Below are 17,619 nucleotides of genomic sequence, written 5' to 3' on the forward strand. Positions count from 1 at the left end.
GTGTCTGCTCACCAGACCCTACAAAAGCACGAAGGGAAAACTCACCTGGGCCCAGTGTGACCCTGCCTCCACCTTAGCCCACAGGCTCTAAGCAAGGCAGGCCCTGGGCAGCACCAGCACACCTGGCTAAGCAGGCGTCTCCCAGGCCCACTCAGGGAGCCTCCTCCAGGCTCAGGACCTGGCGCCACCTGCCCACCGTGTCCTGACCCACACTGGAGAGCATACCACAGAACCCCCCAATGATCTGTTGTCCACTGGCTGCTCCACCACAGTGTGGTTGTCCCTGGCAACAGCCCCCATGGCTCTTGCTCTGTACCACATGTGGGCAAAGCCACAGCAAGCAGCCTCACATGGCGGGGGAGGTCCTTTGGCTGCCTGTCTTTACCCACGGGAGACCTCCTCCTCCTACCTGCCACAGAGCTGCTGTCCCAAGCTGCTCCACTGGTTGAACTGCCTCTGTACACTGAGGTCTCCGCCTCCCTTTAACAGTAAGAGCATCCTGCGCCTTCCCTTTCGATGGCAGGAGAGCTGCAAGCATCCCTCCTTGTCTATGGCCCACCACCTGCTTCTGTCCATGGCATCTTCTTGCTATGTTAACTTTCTATTTTGTTTCTGTCAATAGTCCTTTTTTTTTCCTGCCCAGGTTTTGCGGCCAAGGCTACAGAACTGCCCCCTGGACACTGCTCACCCTCAGGGTCCACATGGTGCCAGGTTCCGAGGTGGGCAACAGTGGCTACTCGCACCCTGACCCTCGGGGCAGCAAAGCGTGTGAGAACACCCCATGAATGGGAGTCATACCATCATCCTTCAGGGATTCAAAAACATGCAAAAGGCCTTTTTTCTATTTTTCTCCAATTAGCTACGTTTGGCCAGTTACACTTTCTATGCTTCAAGTTAACAACAAATCTAAATTCTCTCAACGGATGGTTTGTATTTCCCAACAGGTGAAGTAACCCAAACCGTGACTCCCCACTGAGCTGCAGGCGCTCCAGGGAGGTGCAGCAGTGGCACCCACATCGCCACACCTCACTGCGTGCACTCGACACTGCTGCCCAGGGCTCTCACCTGTATATGTGGATGTCCTTGCACCTCCCGATCCGGTCACACCACTCCTGGGCCTTGGCATCCATCACTGGGTTGAGGTCGTTGTCATAGAAGACCACGGTGTCCGCCTCCACAAGGCTTATGCCTGTGGCACGGCTGTGGGTGGAGAGCAGGGCACAGAAAACCCGCCTGTCTCTGTTGAAACTCCGCATCAGCTCCTGAGAAAGGGCAGATCGCTCAGTTAGCACGCCCAGAAAACGCAGAAGGGCTTCCGGTGTTCCAATGTCACCAACACTGCAGTAACCTACATCACCATTCCTGCGGCCACGCCTGTGATCCCTGCTGCTCAGGAGAAGAGGCAGGATGACCACAAGCCCAAGACCAACCTGGGCAACTCAGCAAAACCCCACCCCAAGATACTGTAGAATAAAGGTGTGTGTGGGGGGGGGCAGCTGAGCAGCAGGGCACCTGCCCAGCATCATAGAGCTCTGAGCCTGGAAATAACAAGACTGCTTGGTTTGGCTCCACGTGACACAAGTCCAGGGGAAAGCGACACCACAGTGTCACCTCTCACGCTCTGCTCTTCCCGCCTGTGAATCGCCTCCCACTGTGATCAGAAGCACCTCTGAGCACTGAGGAGTGCAGGACGTCAGGCAGCCCCCGCCCCAAGCATTAACTGTCAGCTCAGCCTGTGGCCCACGAGATCAGAGCCTTGTGGGGAGGCACGTGCTTTCTCTTATATCCTCAGGCAATGCCAGGGCACTTCACAGGCAAAAAAGCCCCTGGAGTAAGGCTGAGGACGCAGGAAAATCCAGTCCATGCAGAGACCCTCCTGCCCACTCAAGACCATGACCTGAAATGGCAACATGAAAGCTTCTTTGTAAAATATCTCCACACCAGAACAAAACCTAAGAGTTAACCGATCCTCCTCCTTCAAAAAACTACATAAGCTGGGTTCCGGGGCACTCGCCTGTGATCCTAGCAATTTGGGAGGCTGAGGCAGGAGGATTGAGAGTTCAAAGCCAGCCTCAGCATATTAGCAAGGTGCTTGGCAACTCAGTGAGACCCTGTCTCTAAATAAATTATAAAAAAGGGCTGGGGATGTGGTACCCCTGGGTTAAAAAAAATTACATAAAATTTGAAAAACTACTGCCAGGAACACCAGCTAGCTAGCCCCTTCCTTCTGGGACTGTCCCCATGTGTGTCCACCACAATGAAACCTGTGCATGCTGTGAGACGTGGGCAGGTGACACACCCCCTCAGCACATGCTCTCCACACACATGAGCACCCCACGGGTGCACTGCTGCTGTCCCAGGGGGTCCTGGGGCGGGTTGGTGGACCAGCCATCTGTCCACCTCAAGGTGAACTACAGTGCCATGCTGCCTTCCAGAAAGTCATGTCAGGGCAACGCCTGGCAGCATGTGCAGTGGGTCTCACACCCGAGGAATCAGAGCAATGTCTAGCCAATCTGATATGCAAAAAATAGGCACATGCTATTTTTTGCATATCAGATTGCCACCTTCTGAAGTATGACATTGTCCGGCAGTGACGGCAGGTCAGTGCCTTGTCCTGTTGGGCAGTACGGCCCATGCTAAGAACATCAACGGAGGAGACAGACTTGCTGCACTCACACTCCTGGGAGGATCAGGGCGACAGTCTACATGGCACACAGAAATGAGGTCCCTAGAGGGAACGCGAACCAGTGCCACTGGGTCACAAATGACTCAAGGTGACGCATTTCTTACCTGCCGCTGCTCACTGTTGGCGTTTTCGTCAATTCTTATATAGGTGAGATAATGGAAGTTCAAGAACATCTCCAGAATGTCTAGCATGAGAACCATCTGGGATAAAATAAGCACCCGACGTCCTTCAGACTTTAGCTTCTGGAGCAAGACGGCTAAAGCTTCTAACTTTCCTAGGAGACAACACCAAGAGCACCCTGCAGTCAGGCAGGTACATTTCATGCAGCAAACCACGTGGGCAGGGCATCCGCCTACCTGAGTCGAACTGCACCAGCCTCAGCTCGGGGAACTGCAGTGAGCGCAGGGCGGTCAGCTGCCGCAGCTGCTGGGCATAGGGGGCAGTGTGCTCTCGCAGTCGCTGCCTCAAGGTCCGCAGCCTGCGGCGGTACAAAGTGGGTGGCCTGGCCACCCACAGGGAAGGGGGTGTGGCCACCACTGGAGGGATCACACAGGCCACCCTGCAGAGCAGAAAGCACAAAGCATATGCCATCACATCACTGCGTAGCACCCAGGGCCCCCTGGCAAGCAGAGAGGTCCAGACGGAGGAGGACAGAGCTACCTGGCAACAAGTGTGGCAGAGGACAAGGGCATACATCAGGCATCAGGAGCAATGCCCTGCGTGGCCTGAGCAGGCCTGACAGTACAGGGGAAGACAGCCTCTGGGCCACTTCAGACAGCCCAGGCTGCAAGAACCAGCTCAGGGTGTCATAGGCCATAGAGCCAGCTCGCAGGTGGCCCCATTTGCCTGAAGTTCCTGCCCATCTGGGAATCTGGGGGCAGGGGCACGCTGTGTTTTAGATGTGACCCCTAGGGCTACTGCAAACACCATGCAGAGGTCGGGTGGAAGGACCCTGCTGATAGCAGGACTATGCCATGGCCAGCCTGACCCCTCCAGGTCACCTGCGCCAGAAAAGCCCTTCCTGTGAACATCAGCTGAGCCTGGACTTTCAGTGACTTGCTCCCAGCTGTGTTCACATGGAAAGGCTGTCTACAATCTGCAAGGGCAAGCAGCACTTGAAAGAAAGGAGAGTCCACCAGAACAAGAGGCCAATGGCCAACCACACCAGGCCAAGGGGCTGGCACTGGCTTGCTCAGCCCTAGGAAAGTGCTCCCAGTTTCCTACCCCCCCAACCCCCATTATCTATCCCTGACCTGAGACCTGAAACAGGCAGACACTGAAAGCTGAGCTCAGGGTCTAGAGCAGAACCTCCCTTTAGACAGGGAGTAATGGGGAAAATGCAGTCAGCCAAAGAAGGGGAATCAGTCCCCGATGCTGAGCCCAGACATCAGGGCCACACACATGGGCTGCACCTGAGGTCAGCACCCTGACAGAAGTGAGCCCAGATTCCAGGGGCTCGAGCCCAGAGCCTGCAGCACTCCAGCACTCGGCTTGTTCTCGACCAAGGCTTGCTCCAAGCTCAACCCTTGTGATATTTGATTGTACATGTGGTTATTTTCAAACTGCTTTTCTGAGAGGGCAAGAGGAAGCTGAGCAGCAGTACAGGACACGGTGTGCCATGGCCCTGCCCCCAGCACTGCCAAAATTCAAAGAGGGATGCCCAGCCAACAGTTCTCTGGTCCTAAAGCTACAGACTGCCAACAATGGCTTCAAACACTCCTAAGGGGCAACTCAGGGAGAAGAGCAGAGAATAAGAAAATCCAACCTAGAAAACTACCAGGGTGCGGCACTACGAGGGAGCAGAGGCCAAGGCCTCTCCCTACCTGGACCCAGCCTTACCTGTCCAGAACGTCCTGCAGGGACTCCTGGCGTCGATTCAAGCTCAAAATCAGATCACCCACGCTTCTCGAGGGGGTTGAGGGAAAGCTCACTGGCCCCGACCTCTTTCCCAAGCTGCGGTCAACGGGCGTGGGCCAGGGCACCCTTCCCCGGCCAGGAAGGGAGCAGATGCGTAGCAAGTCCCTGCCGTACATGGGGGCCTGGGAACAGCGCCGCTCATTGACCATGTGGACCTGATCCAGCCGCTCCTTCAGAAGCCTGCTCTTCTCCTCCTTTACCAAAAACACGGTGAAACATGGTCACTGGACAAAAGCATGGCCAGGCACCTCCCCAGCACCGGGCACAGCCTGGCGTCAGTGCCAGCGTCTGCAGCCCTAGGAGCAGGAGCACCAGGCTTCCTTCCTCTCCAGGACTCGGGCGAGCGCATCAGTGCTGGGGAAGGGTTGTGACCAGAGCTCACACTCTCTTCTTTCACTAGTTAGGGTGTGTTTAAAAAATCAAAATTCTGGGGATGACCTTGAGCCCTCAAAGCAAGATGGCAGTTTTTTTGAGGCTGAGAGTCCTCTAAGGAAGCTGAACTCTCGTCAAGTCTGCTCCTGGGTCAGCATCTCCAGGGCCGACTGCCCGGGGTGGTGTGGAGCACGGCACGTGCCCCCCTGGCTCCAGGGCATAGCCCCCATGGGCCGGCAAGAGAGCTGTCACTGCTCTGCTTGGGGCCTGAACCCACGCTCCCGGGCTGCAACCCTCACTCTCCTGTCACTGGGCCCTGCACGAGCTGCTGCCGTGTTCCTGGGGACACACAGCAGAAAGCCACCAAGGCAGCTTTTGGGCACTGTGGGCTGTAACCACTGCTGGGCCGACACTCTGACCATCGTGATGGGTGTCAGAAGTGGCTGTGCGTGGTGGGTTCTTTGCCACCCCAAGGACTGACTGTGCCTCTTGCCCTGTTCACCAGGCCACTCAGCCCCAGCAGGGAGAAAATGGCAGTGAGCCCCATGGTGCAGACCTTCTCTTGACCACCTGCTTATTTTTAGAACTGTGGAGGAAAAAAGGTTTGGAGGAAGCATCCAAGAAACTGGGATAGAGTTCTGTACCCTGGTGGATGGGAGTTGGCTCCCAGCTCACAAGGCCCGGCCCACAGTGTGACTCAACTTCACATGGGACCCTCTGCCTTTAGTGTACCCAGCTCCACTGTCATCACCGGGGTCATGCGTAGACGTGGCTGGGGAATACCAGACAAAACACTGGGGATCCAGAGAAGAGACTGCAGAAAATGAGACAGGTGTGATTTCTGGAGATGTCCCTCTTGATTCAGTCACCATCAGCCACAGCGGCCACTGGGCCCCAGGCTAAAATTCAAATCACAAACTCCTGCGCCCCAGAGGAAAGCTCGGAGAGCCAGAGGACTGGCCCGCAACCACGTCTCTCTCAGACCACAGCCAGCCTTGGTCCTGGGTTTCACCTGTCCTAGGGACCTGTCCACAGACACACTGCAAGAGGAGATGGGTCACTTCCCACTGTGGAAACTGCTAACGAAAAGGGCACTTGATGAAAACAAAACTGTTACAAAAATAAGATGTACTGCAAAAAATGAGTAATTGCCATCAAGGCTCTGAGCCCAGAGTGGCAAGGCACACAGGCCGGTGCTGCAGCTGGCACGCGACTTCTGAGGGCTGCCTTGCTACAACCCCACGATGCGTCCGCTAGTGAAGGCCTTACCTGGGTCGGCCCAGTGACAGGAGAGGCTGGCTTGGAGGTCAGCCCTTGTTCTCCCACAGCCATGGCGTTCACTGCCACTCGCCCGGGAACTCCAACTACAAGTGCAAAAGAGGAACAGCCAAGCATGGTCCAATCCCACAGCTGCAGCCTGCACGAGGACCAGGGCTCTGGGTATGGGCAGCCACTGGCTCCCTAGTTCCCGAGAGCACAGGGGGCTGTTTCTGCTGTGCTTGGATGTGGCATGTGGCCAGAGTAGGGCACAGACTCCCGGTGACACCCACAGGGATGCTGTGTACCTTCTGCCCGTTGGCCCCGGCCCTGCAGCCTCCTCGGGCTCTCACTGGTGGAGCACCACAATGGCAGGCAGAGGACCACCCAGCGTCACCAGGGTGACTTGGCAGTGGGACTGGAACTGGGCACGCACGCAGCGGCCAGGGTTCCGGGTCAGGAGGGAGGTGCACTAGCCTCACAGACCTCCTATTGCTTCCACAGGTCAAACTACCCACTTCTTCCAGAGAGAGCACAGGGGTGGGGTGCCCAGGAGACATTGGCAGGAGGCAGGACGGGAGCTGGGAACCCAGCGGCTCTGGGGCACGGGCCAGCCAGAGAGGAATGAAATCCTATGGCATGGTCCCCAGGGAACTTAGCATGCTCCCTCAGTGTTATCTGGGACATGTTGGCAAGCAAAGACTCTCAGGATTCCCAGAGTCTCCTGTCAGAACAAGATCAAAAACAAAAACCTCAGGAGAGTGGGGCTAGTCATACTGAACCAGCACCTCTGAGGACAAACGGGGACAGAGGCAGACACCATGACCCAGCTGTGGAAGTAGAGGTGGTCAGAGCAGGGTTCTGACACACCATGGACCCATGGCCAGCGAGGCCCAAACACCTCCCGAACACTCACAAGAGTCAGGAGGAGGCTGCGGGCCAAGCCTTCCCCCTGTTCAGAACACCCTACCTTGTGGGGTCAAGGGCACGGGGCTGGGACCGCCGGCCGGGGGCTTGTTTCCCAGGGCACCATGCACCGTGCCCGCCTGAGACATGGTCTGCATCACCACAGGGCCAGGGGCTCGCAGGTAGGGCTGCCCGGGGGCAGATACAATCTGGAGGACACTGCCTGCAATCACACATCCACCAGGGCATCAGTCATGGCAAGGGAGCATCATGGCCACACGTGACAGTCACTTCCAAACCATAGAGAAGCTAATGAGTCCAGAACTGGAGACTCAAAAGTTGAGCACACAAGGCCAAGAGGACCCCAGTGCAGGGCCACATCACAGAGCCCCACCCTCCTGGCACCTCGCTGTAGGCGGTGAGCTCACGGGAAGCCCAACCCAGCCCTGCACCTGCCAACAGGGCCACGGAGGGCGCAGGACTGGAGAGAAGCTGGGTGTGGCCCAGGCCCTGCTGGGCTGCACAGGAGCCACCACTGACTCTGCACCTGCCCCAGTCCCCACACCTGCCCCCAGAGTGCTCCCCGGAGTGTGCCAACAAAGCCAGAGGTGCCCTGGGGGAGCCCTGCTTCTGAGGCCTGAACACTGGTTGGTAAGGGACTCGCCCACACGGAGCAGCTTCTCCCCCAGAAGAAGCCCTGCCCTGCCAAGCATCCAGGATAGTCCTCATGGGGAAGATGCAGGGGAGGGCACTGGCCCAGGCTGCGGGGCCACCACTCCTGACCCCTTGCTAGCACTAAAGGGCAGCTGGCATCACCCCATGGAGGAGCCAAAGCCATTAACTGCTGCCATGCCATCTCTGGAGATGACCCTCATTCCTGCCTTTAAAAGCAGCGACTGGATAGGCATGCTGCTCTTGGCCAAAGGCCTGGGAGTTCAAGTGAAAACATCCATCCAGGGTGGCGGTGTGCACCTGTGGTCCCAGCTGCTCACCCCAGCCCAGGAGTTCTGGGCAACAGAGTAAAACCCCATTTCAAAACAAAAACAAAGCAAAACAAAAACCATATGTGTGTAAAAGAAAATAATTTCTCTTACATAAATCTCCAGCTCATTGGTCTACTTCAGAAAATTCACCTCACACTCCTACAACAAATATTTCTAGGTGGATTTACACAATAAGACTCTTTTCAAGGGGCAGATGTCATTAATGCACAGATCAAATAGCCGGAAACCAGGTGGCTTATGAGTGTTACCCACCAGTCCCCTACAACCCCATGAGTTGTTAACTCCACTCCCAGGTGAAGAGCCAGGAGCCCAAAGGAGCCAAATCCCTTGCCAAAGCCACCCGTGGGCAGGACTGCCCATGCATGGTGCCAGCCTGGCATGCTGCTGTTCATCAGCGCCAGTGGCCAGCTCTCCCTCACCTTGCAGCTGCAGGGGCTGGCCTGCCGTGAGCTGCCGCAGCTGGCTGTGCGACAAGGTGAACTTGTTCCCCTGGAACTGCAGCGTCACAGGTGTCTCGGGTTGTGCCACGCGGCTCTGAGGCCCTGCAATGGATGCCAGCTGAGCTATCTTCACTACTTCTCCACCTGGGGAAATGTAGAGGAAAAGCTGAATTAACACCATTTGGGAAAGTCAAGGACTGTTATGTGATACACCAATCACTTGTGGTGAATGACCATGACCTACAGCAAACTGGTCTCAGCAGTGCTCACTGGACACTGCCTCCAGCTACTGACAAGAGCTACCTTAGGGCTGTGGCGGTGGCTCGGTGGTAGAGCGCCTGCCTGGCATGTGAGGCCTTGGGTTCGATTCTCAGCACCACATGTAAATAAATAAAGATCCATCGACAACTAAAATAAATGTATTTTTTAAAAGTGTAGATTGAAAAAGAAAAAAAAAAAAAACTACCTTACCAGAAAAAAGAAAGCAATCAGATGATGGATTTTAATGGTTTGCTTATTTAACCACAAACGGTAGGGATTTTAGATGTCAGATATTAATGCTATTAAAAAAAAGCAAACATCAAAAATAGAAATCTACTTGTAATAAACCTAGAAACCCTGTTATCAACCTAATTCTCTTTGGAGAATTTTAAAAATTTAAAAAAACGTGTCAACTTAAGCTCACAGAGGCAAATAAGATCACACTAGATAAAGGGCTGGGCTGGGGCTCAGTGGTGGAGTGTTTGCCTGACACATATGAGGCCTTGGGTTGGATCCTCAGCACCACATAAAAATAAATCAAGGTATTGTGTCCATCTACAATTAAGAAAAAAAGGAGAGCGATTACATTGGATAAAAAGAACAAACAACTAGCTCCCTTACAATTGTATTTTCAAACTCTAGGAAAGTGTTTAAATAAATAAACCACACGTACAGCTTTAAGGGGTAAAGCCTCACACTATCTCGAGTTAGATCTCAAACACGACCCATAATGTGCACTGAGAGGCAATGTGGAACTTGTGGAACTTGTGGAACTCGGCACTGTTTTGAAAGACCACTGCATATTGTCAGAAGTGCCAACTCAGCAGCACTCGCCCAGGCCACAATTGCCCAGCAGCTCCGATCCCTTGACCCAGCCCTTGGCACCCAAGGCCAAGTGTCCCTCCCAGGGAAATCCATGCCAGAACCATTAGTCACACCATAAAGAGAAGGGTTAGTAAGGACCAGGAAAATTCCAAGGATGTCTTGCCACAGAACAGCCGTGAACGAGAGGGGAAATGAAGGCAGGAGACAGATCTACGCGCAGGCTCAAATCCCCGTCAGCCCTCCACGGTCCGCAGGCGGTGGTGACCAGGCAGGGCAGAGAGTGGCTCTGCCCACTGCCATGCTCTCTACGTGGCTCGCCTTTCATGGCTCAGTGACTCTGGCCTCTGGCCTCGGGGCGAGCAAGGGCCTTTTCCCTGAGCAGCTGCAAGATGGCCACTCGCGACTGGCATGAAGAGGCTGGGGACGAGGGGTAGGCTAGGCACAGCGCCTCTTGCACGGCTTCCTCCTCCCTTCCCGGCTCTCCAGGAGGCCTTGCCGGGGTCTGGTCACTTGACAAAGTCCGTGAGGCAGTGTCTGAGCAGCACCTTGCCCACGACGTGGTAAGCTGGGACAACTTCCACAGCAGAAAGGACGCAGGCAGGTGGGCTCTGCAGGATGCCAGTCCCCCTAGGCAGCAGCAGGAAGCTCTGCCCTGGGAAAACGAGTGAAGCTGCCCAGTTCCGGCCACTGCATCAAGTTGAGGGTCTCTGCTGGCAAGTGCTTGTTCCAGGCTTGCACCTGACAACCCATGAGGGCTGGGAGGCTGTAGTGCCCACTGCTTTACCACTCGCCCCAGTGGCTGCGGGCTGACGGAGAGAGACCTCGGTGGACACCAGGGAGGTGCTGACCTGTACCCAGTGTGGCAAGGGGCGCAGGAGAAAAGCAGAGCCGAGAGGGTGAGGAGAAAGCGCAGAGAGGAGAAGGGGCCTGGATGCTGCCTCTGGAGAGGCCCACCCCTGGCAGACGCCTTGTCAAGGTAGCGCCAGGCCTGGGCGGCAGAGAGACAGAGGCAGTGGACAGCAAAGGCCTTCAGAGTTCCCGTGCTCCTGACACCGCTCAGGGCAGTGAGAGGCAGAACCAGAAGGCAGGGCCACTTACTGGGCAAGCGCGCCTGGGCCTGCGAGGTGAGCACCAGCCGCTGGGGCGGCGCGCTCTGCCCAGCCGCCAGCGAGGGGGCCTGGGGCGGGGGCGGGGGCAGGCCTGGGGCGCAGGCAGGGGCCGCGGTCTGAGCCCGCGGTCGCACAGGATGGGCAGGGCCAGCTGCCGGGCTGGATGTCGTGGCGGGGTGGTGTCGAGCGCTGGCGGAGGCCGGCGAGGTCTGCAACAGGGCCGCTGCAATCGATAAGTCGGTTTGTGCAAAGCCGTTAGCAGTTCTTCTCAACGACAACGCTTCACACCCGAACTTCAAAGAAATTACATAAACGTTACTGCACACTGTCCTCAAGAGAAAAGCCCTCTGGGAAAAGACAGAGGCAGGACAGGGACGGTCCTCAGTGGAGAGACTACCACTGTGCTTTCTGGTGCTCCTCCTCCCGAGAGCAGGCCGGGCGGAGCCAAGCCGGCCACAGCTGCCCCCCCCACACAGCACTGGGAGGGCGGCCACTCTCATCAGTCGCAGCCCTAAGTCTGCTTACCTCGGAGGAAGTGGTGGGTGTGACGCCAGGAACCTCCGTGGAGGCCAAGACGCCACGTCTGTGACCCCTCTGCCATCTAACCCTATCCGTCCTCAAGTGACCGCCAGTTAGGCTGAAATGATGGCACATGTAATAACAACAAGCGTCTCCAGCAACGTCCTGAGCCCTCTGCCAAGGTGGCCATCATCGTCAACGTGTTCTCAGCCAAGAGAGAGGTTTCTCACACAGGAGAAGCCCAGCGTAAGAAACGAGAACGTCTATGCCTCCTGAAAACTAGACCAGGTGGCTCAACGTGTTGGACCTGCAGGTGCTCGCTAGGGAGCTCCTGGCACCGGGGCCACGACCAAGTGAAGGTACCTTTTGCATCCGGGTTTGCAGAGAACGTGGCGATCGGTGGCCGTCCACGGGCCTGGCCCTGTGGAGGCGCAGCAGCTGTATTGGCAGTTGCTGTCCGGGGCGGGTGGGAGCTGGGGAAGGCCACGATGCGACCCTCGGGCTTCTGGCCGTACTGCACAGGCTGAAACAACCTGGACACCCAGGCCCAGGCGAAGACGGCATCAGCCGCTGCAGAGCCCAGGCTCCACAGGGCGGCCGAGGGGCCTGGAGGCTGCCCAGGGTCCCGGAGGCTGCCCAGGGTCCCAGCTCCAGGAGCATGGGCCAGGGCAGGGCGGGACCCCTTGATGGGGAGGAAGGGCCAGTGACAAACTGCACTTGAAATTGGTATGTGGACCATGACTCTGTGATATTGGGACAAATGTGATCTAAACTGTTTAAATAAACATTAGTGTAGATTAGAAAAAAAAACTCCTGCATAACACCCAGGGCACTTCAGAGCCAGAGGGCAGAGCCAGAGCCTCAAGGTGCTGCATAGGAGCGGTGGGAGCCGCCCACGCCTGTCCACAGGCTGCTGCCCCCATGTTATCCCAAGAGAGCACAGCATGCTTCTCCCTCCCCTAGGGACATAAGGGACAGAGATGGGCAGCTGCGGTTGGCCATGAAGCCAAGGGCAGGAAAGGGCGACTGGGGCAGCCTGGCCCTTCACTCCGGGACTCCTGCTTCCTGTCTTCCTTTTCACCCAAACACTGGAGCCTACCAGTTTCTAACAGCAGGAGTTGGCGCTTCCCAAACCATTCCCGACTCAAGTCCATCACCTGACCTACCTGATCCTGTCCTCCTACTGATCCCCCAAGACCATCACTCCACATCAGTGTATCGCCTAGAGGGACCGCTGCCCTGTGGTGCGGTGGATCCAGTGTCCCCCACCCCCCCTGCGCTCTGCCCCATGAACACGCTCTGTGGCCTGCTGGAGCAGCTGACTGGACTGGCCATGCCAGCTGCTACTGTATCAGGCCCCTCACACCCCAATGCCTGGGCCACAACCACCACGCATGAGCTGGCGCAGAGTGGAAAGCAGTCCCTATGCTGCCCACAGCCTGCATGGCCACGCTCGCCAAAACCAGGGTGTCTGGGGAGTTCCCCGGGGAGTGGGCAGCCATATTTGGTTATCAGACTTTACTTCCAACACCAAACACTCAGGCCAACAGGGCGCTGACCTGCAGCCACACTTTGGATGGGCAGAACAAGCCCCTGCTGCTCCCAGCCCTCACCCACGCACCTACTGGCCTTCAGCTTCACTGCCACTGGACGGGCTGACGGGGGTGGCGAGTTGAAGGCCTCCTCCATCAGCTTCCGGGTCACCTTTTTCTTAGACAGCAATTCTGCCTCATGGCGAGTGATTTTATTCTCTAACCCAATGAGATCAAATATAGAAAGATCGGCTTCCTAAGTAGAAAAACAAACAAAATAAAATAAAACCCTGCCGCACCAGGTGGCAGAGGACAGCCTAACCAAGAGCCAGACCTGCTAGGGGTGGGAGCCCAGCTGAGCAGGCTCTGCAGAGGGGGTCCTCCCAGCCTGTGCAGCTGGGCAGGCTGCACACTTCGGGGCCAGCGCCCCTCCTTAACAAAGGGACCCCGGGAGGGCGCGGGAATGGGGCAAGGGCAGGGTTGGCAGCCGCGGATCACACAGGTGAAGGCAGGACACCCAGGGAGAAGGAGGGCAGTACCAGGCCTAGTGCCAAAGCCCGAGCCTGTGCTTCTTGGCAGGTGCTGGTGAGGGTGGGGAGCAGAAGGCCCTCCTGCCACTGCTGGGGAGGAAGGTGACGCAGCGTAGAGCACAGTCAGCAGCTTCACCAAGTCAGGTGCAGGGCAACGTGAGGCCAGCTCCCCCACCCAGCACACCCCAGAGAAGCTACAGCCTGGTGTGCACAAAACTTGGCAGGCGTGTTCTCAGCGGCACACTCATGACAGCCAAGGGTGAAAACACCAAGATGTGCCCCAGCTGATGACAGGGGACACAGCTCCAGGCTGCTCCTGTCAGCGGGTATCACTCAGCCTCGAGACTCAGAGCCATCGGACACCACCACTGGAAGAACTCCAACAGCCAGGCATGGGGGTGCAGCCTGCGATCCCAGCCACCAGAAGGGAGGCAGGAGGGCTGCAGGCTCCAGCCAGCCTCACCACTTGGCAAACCTCTCAAGGCAAGCCTGAAAAGGGCTGCAGACATGGCTCAGCAGTGGAGCCCTGGGGCTTGATCCCCAGGACTGCAAAAACAACAAGGACCAAAGGATCCCGTTCGCATGGAACCTCAGGACATGCAAACGTACAGACTGAGGTTAGATGGGCAGTGGCCAGGGAGGGGCGAGCAGAGGGGGGACAGGGACTGGAAGCCAACACATGTGGACGTGCATGGGCTTTTATCTACTGTGTGCCTGGCAGGGACCGGACAGGGCTCAGCTCTCTGAACCCTCCACTTACCTTCCAAACACCTCTCTCCAGTGCCTCTAGGACCAGAGAGGCCGACTGGTACTGCAGAGGCCCTGCCACGTAGGAGGAGTCAGGGACCCGGGGCTCTATCAGTCCGGGGTGGTTGCAGATGCGCTGCAGCCTCATCAGGATGCTCAGGACATTGACAAAGTGACCGCTCTTCAGAGCCTCCTGAGTCCTGCTCGGGGAAAGCGCAGTTCAGCCTGACAGCAGACACATACTTGCCACTCAGCTCCTCGCTAGCAGCTCTGCTGGTGCCAGGACATGGCACCTACACATCCTCTCCAGATTGGGCTGGCAAATCAGTCACCTCCAACATTCAAGTCCAAATCCCCACATGGCTTTGTTTACCTGCTGACACATGCACATCTTCACACAAAGATACCCTGGCGGGGAGAGGGGGCCGGCCATGCGCAAGCACTCAGAGGAGGACTATTACCCATTGTGACTGTGATGAGTCCCCAAGGGCATGGGCACCTGAGAGGCACTGTGAAGGCCAGAGGCTTACTGAGCCCAGGTGGGATGAGTCTCCTTAGAAGGGCCCCCAGCACCCACTCAAGGCAGGCATGCAGGTGCCCGACCCTGACTGTGGTGAAGTAGGGCACAGGCAGACCCCAGGGCTCACCAGAGCCAGGTCCAGGAGGAAACGGAAGCTGCAGCATGGGGCAGACCTCTAGGGGGAAGAGGCCGCCCTGGACACAGCATATAGCAGGGCCAGCCGCCCCAGGGTGCCACTGGTCTGGAGAGACTCAGGAAACAGACCAGAGCCATGGGAAGGGCACTGCTCCATGACAGTGCCGCATCCACAGAGGAAGGCCCTGGAGGACCAGGTGTGAGAGTGAGCAGAGCTCAGTGCAGTTCGTGCCAATTCCAGGCACTCAGGGACATCTCCAGAGCTGGCAGCAGCGGCAGGTGTGGAGAGCAAAGAGCTGGGTGAGCAGAGAGATGCACACACGCCTGGCCAGCAAGCAGAGCAGGGAGGGAGGGAGGAACAGGGAGGAGTCGTGAAATCACACCACACTCATCTGCGCGTGGCCAACAGAATAAGACAAAGGACAATGGAAGATGGAAAATTCCAGAGATGAGGGACCCAGCACAGGGACTAGGAACAGAAAGGCAGCTCCCTGGGGAGCCAGGAGACAGCAGGGGCAGGGGCAGGGGCAGTGTGGGGGTGTGGAGCTGGCCGGAGGGCTGCCCAGGACAGGGCTCCTGGCTGTCAGCTGCAGCCCAAGAATGGACAGCTGGACACCTGGTGGTGGCATGGAAGCCCATGTTGACCACCTGTGTGAAGAGGCCACCCTGGGTGCCCTCCAGAGATGGCCATTGCAGAACAGTGGACACTGGCGAAGACAGCTCTGCTTTCCCCAGCGGGACCCACCGCCGTGGGCCCTTAAGCCTCCACGACACATGTGACTCCCAAGCAGAGTCCCACACTGGGGGCATGACAGGGAAGAAGCCCCAAGCCCCACCCCTGGGCGAGGCTTTCCACACAGGCCTGGGCCAGGTGGAAGGGCAACCTCATGCCTCAATTCCCTGCGCTGGCACATGGCTCAAGAGAAGCTGCCTCCCTGACACTCAACCCACTCCTCTGCCAGCGGCCACCTGTCCCACAGTTGGCAGAGGGCGACGCCAGCCACACAGATGGCAAGCTCCGTTTCTCTATCCAGTTTCCACAATGATCCCGAGAACTGGCCAGTGTCACATCTGGAGGGGGTCTGCCACTCCTTGTCCCACTAACCATGACTGCAGCCTCCCGCAGACAGCCGAGCAAGGTGCAAGCCAGTCGTCCCGCACACTGGCTGGCACCTGACTCCCCAGCAGGCCTTCAGTCACTCTGCAGAAATGCCCAACCATTTCTTGGAGGCACACTGGGGGCCACATATTGCTCTGAGTGCTGCAGACACGAGAACACCCACCTCAGGACCTGAGGACACCACTGCACACTGGCAGCAGGAGCAGAGAGGCCAGCAGGGCCCATGGGCAGCCACTGGGGCCAGGCCTCACGCCTGCTACCTCCCTGCATCCTGAGCTATCCTGGCCATTGCTAAGACCGGGGCCATGCAATCACCCTGCACCTGCCCACCTCTGCCACTGCACCTCCTGAGGGTCCTGGATCTTCTCCCACAGAGCCAGGCAAGGCCCCCTGACAGGTGGGGACCAGGTCCAGATGCAGCACTGGGGACTGCTGCAGTTCTTAGATGCCTCTGAGTAGACGGAGCAGGGAGAAAACACTGAGCAAGAAATCTGAAGTCCTTTGAAGCTGAGCACAGTGGCCACACCTGACACCACCACCCCAGAGGCTAAGGTGGGTGGATGGTAAGTTCAAGTCAGCCTCAGCAACTGTGAGATCCTGTCTCAAAATAAAAAATAAAAAGGGATGGGGATGTGGCTCAGTGCTTAAGTACCCCTGGGGTCAGTCCCCAGCACCAAAAATTAAAATTCTTTGGAACCTGGTTTCCATGTTTCTTGCATTTGGTCTTTCTAAACAGGAAAACACAAAGCCCAACCAAAAGAATCCAGCAGCCAGGAGAGGCCACAGGAGTCCACAGCAAGTCCACTCACAGCTGGCATGTGGGCACAGCCTCACTCACCACCTCTCCCTGGATGGGGACAGGGAGGAGGCTGCAGATGGCCAAGGCATGATGTAGCCTGTTGTGACCAGAGGATCTTCTACAACAGGCACACTGTGCCCACTGACCTGCTCCCCTCAGCAGCTACCCCAGGTCCCAGTGCCCCACTGCTGGTGAGAAGGTAAGCCGTTGGTCAGCGTGTTGCCTCGGCAAGCCCACACTGCAGGCCCTGGAGCCACCCAGGTAGCAGCAGCAGGAGCTGAGTGGACATCATGCCACACATGTGGCAACTGAGGCTGGCAGAGTGGCAGAGAGGATAAGCCAGGTTGAGCCCCAGACTCAGGGACAGGAGCTCCTGCCGAGCTCCCTGTGACCAATAGCAGGACAGGCCCACGCCCAGCCGGCACTCACCCAGGCTGCAGGATGACGTCCTCGTACAAAGCTTTCTGCCGACTGGACAGGCGGCACTTGAGGACGTGCTCATACTTCCTGGTCAGCTGCTTCTCCACATCTCTTTTAGTCCTCCGCAAAATAAACGGCTGTGTCACCTAGAGGGAAACAGCAGGTCTTTCTTTGGCAACCCGCCATATCACGTCTGTCCACGGCAGGCGGCCCCACTCTACAAAGGCAGACGTACCCGATGCAGCCTGATGACCACCTTGTGGTAGTAGTCCTGGTTCTCCTCGCTGGGGGCTTTCAAGGGGAAGCTCAGGTAGGGCCTGGAGATCCCGGGGATGAGGAAGTGCACCATAGTCCAGAGCTCCAGGAAGGTGTTGTGCAGCGGTGCATCAATCAGGAGCAGACGCTGCTGGCTGAAAACAAGATGAGAGCATTTTGGGAGGACCAGAGGACCCTGGCGGCCAGCCAAAGGAGACCTGCCTCAACAAAGAAAGGGCTGGGGGGTCAGTGAGCACTTGCCCAG

At 57.3% G+C, this 17,619-nt stretch overlaps 1 protein-coding gene and 1 non-coding gene across 8 annotated transcripts in view; both read right to left on the bottom strand.

Moving 5' to 3' along the window:
* Nucleotides 1-17,619, bottom strand: part of Ep400 (E1A binding protein p400) — a 100,899-nt gene that overhangs the window by 27,445 nt on the left and 55,835 nt on the right. For all 7 annotated transcript variants that reach the window (XM_027952026.2, XM_027952025.2, XM_071615866.1 and 4 more), the window contains 13 exons: nucleotides 17,335-17,509; nucleotides 17,109-17,245; nucleotides 14,119-14,305; nucleotides 12,918-13,084; nucleotides 11,660-11,829; nucleotides 10,767-11,000; nucleotides 8,562-8,726; nucleotides 7,203-7,361; nucleotides 6,245-6,339; nucleotides 4,526-4,797; nucleotides 3,043-3,245; nucleotides 2,791-2,960; nucleotides 1,066-1,262 (listed from right to left, as the gene is read on the bottom strand). In XM_027952026.2, coding sequence (XP_027807827.2) covers nucleotides 1,066-1,262; nucleotides 2,791-2,960; nucleotides 3,043-3,245; nucleotides 4,526-4,797; nucleotides 6,245-6,339; nucleotides 7,203-7,361; nucleotides 8,562-8,726; nucleotides 10,767-11,000; nucleotides 11,660-11,829; nucleotides 12,918-13,084; nucleotides 14,119-14,305; nucleotides 17,109-17,245; nucleotides 17,335-17,509 — 2,331 coding nt within the window. The remainder of the gene's footprint in view (nucleotides 1-1,065; nucleotides 1,263-2,790; nucleotides 2,961-3,042; nucleotides 3,246-4,525; nucleotides 4,798-6,244; nucleotides 6,340-7,202; nucleotides 7,362-8,561; nucleotides 8,727-10,766; nucleotides 11,001-11,659; nucleotides 11,830-12,917; nucleotides 13,085-14,118; nucleotides 14,306-17,108; nucleotides 17,246-17,334; nucleotides 17,510-17,619) is intronic.
* Nucleotides 1,720-1,846, bottom strand: LOC114105515 (small nucleolar RNA SNORA49). The gene has a single exon (XR_003585017.1). It is a non-coding gene; the product is annotated as a small nucleolar RNA SNORA49 (small nucleolar RNA).

The sequence above is a fragment of the Marmota flaviventris genome, chromosome 1 (assembly GCF_047511675.1).
Source record: "Marmota flaviventris isolate mMarFla1 chromosome 1, mMarFla1.hap1, whole genome shotgun sequence".
NCBI lineage: Eukaryota > Metazoa > Chordata > Mammalia > Rodentia > Sciuridae > Marmota > Marmota flaviventris.